This window comes from Papaver somniferum, chromosome 2 (assembly GCF_003573695.1).
Source record: "Papaver somniferum cultivar HN1 chromosome 2, ASM357369v1, whole genome shotgun sequence".
Classification (NCBI taxonomy): domain Eukaryota; kingdom Viridiplantae; phylum Streptophyta; class Magnoliopsida; order Ranunculales; family Papaveraceae; genus Papaver; species Papaver somniferum.
In genome coordinates, this window is record NC_039359.1 from 60300769 (window position 1) to 60306310 (window position 5542).

The 5542-nt window shown below is 38.0% G+C and overlaps 1 protein-coding gene across 1 annotated transcript; it reads left to right on the forward strand.

The window, feature by feature from the left end:
• The first annotated feature begins 838 nt into the window (after positions 1-838).
• Positions 839-1622, forward strand: LOC113351164 (germin-like protein subfamily T member 2). The gene has a single exon (XM_026595201.1). The coding sequence runs from the start codon at positions 839-841 to the stop codon at positions 1466-1468; it is 630 nt and encodes a 209-aa protein (XP_026450986.1). The 3' UTR covers positions 1469-1622.
• Positions 1623-5542: the final 3920 nt, after the last annotated feature.

Below are 5542 nucleotides of genomic sequence, written 5' to 3' on the forward strand. Positions count from 1 at the left end.
GGATTGAAGTATGGTCGAGGAGGATCAAAAGGAATTGTTGGGTATAGTGATAGCAGTCATAATATTTACCAAGATGATGGAAAAGGTACAACTTGTCATATATTTTATATAGGTGAAGCACCTATTACATGGTGTTCACAGAAGCAAGACACTGTAGCCCTCTCATCCTGTGAAGCTGAGTTTATGGCTGCAACAGAAGCAGCTAAACAATCAATATGGCTTCAAGAACTGTTGGGTAAAATCAAAGGAAGAGAACCTGAAAAAGTTCTCATCAAGATTGATAATAAGTCTGCAATTGCACTCACTAAAAATCTAGTGTTTCATGGGAAGACGAAACATATTCACAAAAGGTATCATTTCATACGAGAATGCATCGAGAAGGAGGTCATTAACGTAGAACACATACCTGGAACTGAGCAGAAGGCAGATATATTGACAAAGGCATTAGCTCGGATCAAGTTTGAAGAAATGAGGAAATTAATAGGAGTACAAGATTTCTCACAAGCACAGTTGAAGCTTAAGGGGGAGAATGTTTGATTAACTTCAACATAGAAGTCACTAACAAGCTGGTTAGGACAAGATTAGGAAATTGATGTAATCCTAAGGGAATTAGAAGTCATCTAGTTCTAAGAAAAGGAAAGACATGTAATAAGGTAATAGGACTAGGAAAAGGAATTCATAGTTCTATATATATATGATCACCAAAATTGTGGTTGATCATATGAGCAAGATTAGAGCTTGTGTTTAGTTTTGAGAAATTTTCTAAACATCGATAAAGAGAGTTGTCTTTATATAAGCTAAGTTTCATCTTGCAGTTGGCATTAAAAACTACATCATCATGCTTCCTCTGTGTTTAACTGTGTTTACTTTGTCATGCTTTGCTGATCCCGATGCGCTACAAGACTTTTGTGTTGCCGTCTTGAACTCCACAATTATTGTGAATGGGTTCCCTTGCAAGCCGGTGTCTGAAGTTACCGCAAATGATTTCTACTATAGTGGCTTGATGAATGAAGCAAGCACAAACAACCGCTTAGAGCTTGGAGCGAGATCGGGTGATGTTAACAACTTCCCCGGGATAAACACCCTTGGGCTCATGATAAGCCGAGTCGACCTGGCACCTGGAGGAATTATTCCAATTCACACACACCCTCGAGCAACTGAAGCTAATTATGTCATAAAGGGAGAAGTCTATTTCGGGTTCATAAGTACTTCTAATGTTTTGTACTCAAAGGTTTTGAAAGCGGGAGAGATGTCTATTATTCCCAAAGGTCTTGTGCACTTTGTACAGAACGTTGGACGGAAGAAGGCTGTCGTGCTAGCTATTTTCAATAGTCAGCTGCCTGGAACTGCATTCCTTCCTATTAACCTCTTTGGTTCAGACCCAGCACTTCCTAATGATCTTTTGGCTAAGAACTTTCAAGCTGACGAGAAGGTCATTGCTAGTATAAAGTCCAAGTTTGGAAACTAAACAAAATAGCTAAATGTGGTTGTTCCTTATGTAAACAGTATTTGTATACGATTCTAAATAAAGGACACATCGTCCCCATGCTTTGTGCATGGACTAAATTTATTAAATAATAATTAGATGTTATGTATTTTTATCTATAATTATTTATCAACTCATCCGGTAATCACTTAATTTTTTATTTATTGCAACATTAGAACATCAGAGAACATCTAAGGTAAAACAGTGCAAGCAATTGTCGCAAGTATCTGGTAGAAACAAGCAATGCCTCACAAAAATATTCACCTTCGGTGTCAAGGTTTTTGAACAATTGGAAGAAGTGTGCTTTCACAATTAAGTTGTCCGATCTATCGGGGGATATAGTCGTACCAACTAATTAATTAAGCTGATAAAGCAACACCTCTGTTGAGGTTCCCACGAAAACGATTCTTCATTCTACAGATTACAGGCCCTATAGAATTTCAACCAGTTGGACCGAGAATGCCTTTAACGTCCCGTTTTATGATCAACTTCCCAGCCTTCATAACCTACTTTCCTTGTAGGGTCTTTCAAACCAGCATAAGCATTTCAGCGGCCGAAGCCTCTTACTTCAAATCTTTGTTGTCCGAATTTTGGAGGAGACGGTCAATAATCTTGTTTTTGACGTTCAGGATCTTTTTAGTATTTGCCCATAAAGGTAACTTTGAAATTTTACGATACTGTGACATTTTAATTCAAAAATGATAGATACACTTCCAAGTGTATGTACCGTGTGAGTGGAGGGGTGGGGTCTATTTCTGCCCATTCCTATCCCAATGCAGAGAGAATGATATTTCTGCCGTTGGATCTCCTCTCGGTGTACACTTCCAAGTGTATGTATCAAAGCTGATTTTAATTTGACTATTTTCATTAAAAAGAAATTTAAAGCATTCTAAATTCTTAGTATCTAAAGAGAATATTTATTATTCCTTCATTTTTTTATTATTATTAATGGATCAGGATTGATTAGTTTTGATAAAGATATAATTGGTTGATAGAGTTTGACACTTGCCACTTTTTTCTTCCTTGATTGTATGAATTTGAATTTAGTGAAAGTTGAAAATTTGCCATAATTAATGTTAGAATAGGAAGTTTGAACTATATAAATAATGTTGCGCTAAAACTAGAGCTGTCAAACGGGCAGGCTAGGGTCAACCCGACCCTAGCTTGCCAACCTGTATTAGGGTTAGGGTCAATCCTAGCCCTAGTACTATTCACGAACAAGCTCAAAACCCCAATCCTATCCCTAGACGGGTCAATCCTGACGGGTTGGCGGGTTGGTTTGTTAATGTTATCAATTTAAAAATTAAATTTAAAATTTAGAATTGTTTAGGATTATTCATTTAGTAAAGGTCGAACCTAGGTCAATTTGGTGTTTAACTAGAAGCCCCGCCACTAAGTTGTAAAGTGGACGTTTTTATTGCCACTTAATCAACGATATAGCCGGTTACGGCGCTTTAGTTTTCTTAGGCAGAGAACCCTAACATCAACTAAGCATTTTACTTTTTTTTTATCATTTTATAAGTTTAAATTAATGTGAGTAAGACTAACTCACTGTTTAAATTATGCTAGTCCTTTTATCAATTTAAGACATTCCGAATAAATATGTGATTGGTGAATCTAAGTTGTAATTTAATTTATTGATTGATTATTTAAAATCTAAAAATTGTTATATTTGTTTGGGTAGATCCAAAATTAGCTTTTTTTATTGGTTTAAAATTAACTAATTCTAATATATGTTTGCAAATCATGGATTTTAAAGAGTTGGTGGGATTGAGGGATATATTTATTAATTTTGACGGGTTGACGGGTAACCCGCGGGTTGGCCCTAACCCGACTTGTTTTCTAGTAGGGTTGTATATGCCAACCCTAACCCGGCCCGTTTAGACAACAAGCCAAGCCGGGCCGGGTTGAAACAAGCCGGGCCGGGTTGAAACAAGCCGGGTTATAAATTGACAGCTCTAGCTAAAACCATGCGGAAGCGATTTGCACATCTACACAATGGTACTCCAAATATTGCAAAGAACACAAAGTAGAAAAGAAAAGAGACGAGGATTTAACGAGGTTGAATCCTCAGGAAAAATAAGAGATTTATATATTATCGTTTGGGAGAAAACATATAAACCCTAAGAGAGAAAGAAGAATTTTTGGTGTGTTTTTCTAGGTTCTCTACTAGGCTATTTATATAGGTACATTACTTAGCCTACAAGACTAGGGTTTCATAACTTGTCCACAAAGTTCCTAGAATTTAGGATCAAGTAAACCGATTAAGAGTTATCACAACCTCTTAATCCTAATCCTTTTGGTGACCGACTAAATTTGGGTTTATCCCAAATTAACTCCACGTACCAAGTTTTGTTTGAGTTATCTAAAACTCAAACCCACCGACCTATATCCAACAATTCTCCACCTTGGATCATGCATTCATGCATGAGACGATCAATACACGAAATCTCCTTCGTCTTCCAACGTCGATTGCGCCATAAGCTGCCTACGTATCCTCTGCAAGGAATCAAACCGACCGTAGTTCACTCAATGGCCTCGCTAGAAGGCCTCCACCAGGTTCCTAAGAACCTCTACCCCAAAAGATATCACCAAACCGGAAGAATGTGGATCAATTTCGAGCAATGACGAAACTTGACCCCATATACTACTTTCGTTAACATATCAGCTGGATTGTCTTTGGTATCGATCTTGACAAGTAGAATGTCTTCTTCTTCCAGAATTTCTCTAACAAAGTGAAATCGAACATCTATATGTTTGGTTCTGGCGTGATGCACTTGATTCTTAGCCAAGTAAATTGCACTAAGACTATCACAATGCACAGGCAGTTGTTCCTGCACAACACCCAAGTCATCTAGCAAACCCTGTAACCATATAGACTCCTTAAATTCTTCGGTCACTGCCATATACTCCGCTTCAGTAGTTGAGAGAACCACAGTAGACTGCAAAATCGATCTCCAACTAACCGGTGCTCCAGCTAAGGTAAATACATACCCTGTAGTTGAACGCCTCTTGTCCAAATCACCAGCATAGTCAGAATCCACATAACCAACACACAGCTGATTGTTCCCATCTTCCTTCACAAACTCCAAGCCAACATCAACAGTACCATAAAGATACCTCAAAATCCATTTCACAGCTTGCCAATGTCCTTTACTAGGATTATGCATATAACGGCTGATCATACTTACTCCATGTGAAATATCCGGCATTGTACATACCATCGCATACATCAAGCTACCAACAACACTAGCATATCGGACTTGGGCCATATACTCACGCTCTTCTTCAGTAGTGGGAGACATATCAGAACTCAACTTAAAATGAGGACCAAGGGGAGTACTTACAAATTTAGTTCCTTCGCAGATACCAAATTTCTGTAACACTTTCTTCAAGTATTCCTTTTGAGACAAAGAAACTTTACCCTTCTTTCTGTCACGTTGAATCTCCATGCCAAGAATCTTCTTAGCTTCTCCCAGATCTTTCATCTCGAACTCAGTTGACAATTTTTGCTTCAAATTATCAATCTCTTTCTTGTTATTCGATGCTATCATCATATCATCGACATACAAGAGCAAATATATGAAAGACACATCACGTAGCTTCTTGAAGTATACATAATGGTCATAGTGACTTCTTGTGTATGTCTGGCCAATCATAAACTGATCAAATCGCTTATACCACTGTCTTGGAGACTGTTTCAGCCCATACAACGATTTCTTCAGCTTGCATACACAATCTTCTCTTCCAGCAACTTTGAACCCACTCGGCTGAGTCATATAGATCTCCTCTTCTTGATCACCATGTAAGAACGTCGTCTTCACATCTAGCTGAACTAGGTCTAAATCATACTGTGCTACCAAGGCCAACAAAATTCGGATTGATGAGTGTTTCACAACTGGAGAGAACACCTCATTGTAGTCAATTCATTCCTTTTGGGCATAACCTTTTGAAACTAACCTTGCCTTGTAGCGTACTTTATTCATCTGAGATCCTTCTTTCTTAGCATATAACCATTTTCACCCAATGGCATTCTTACCGTTCAGAAGCTTCGTA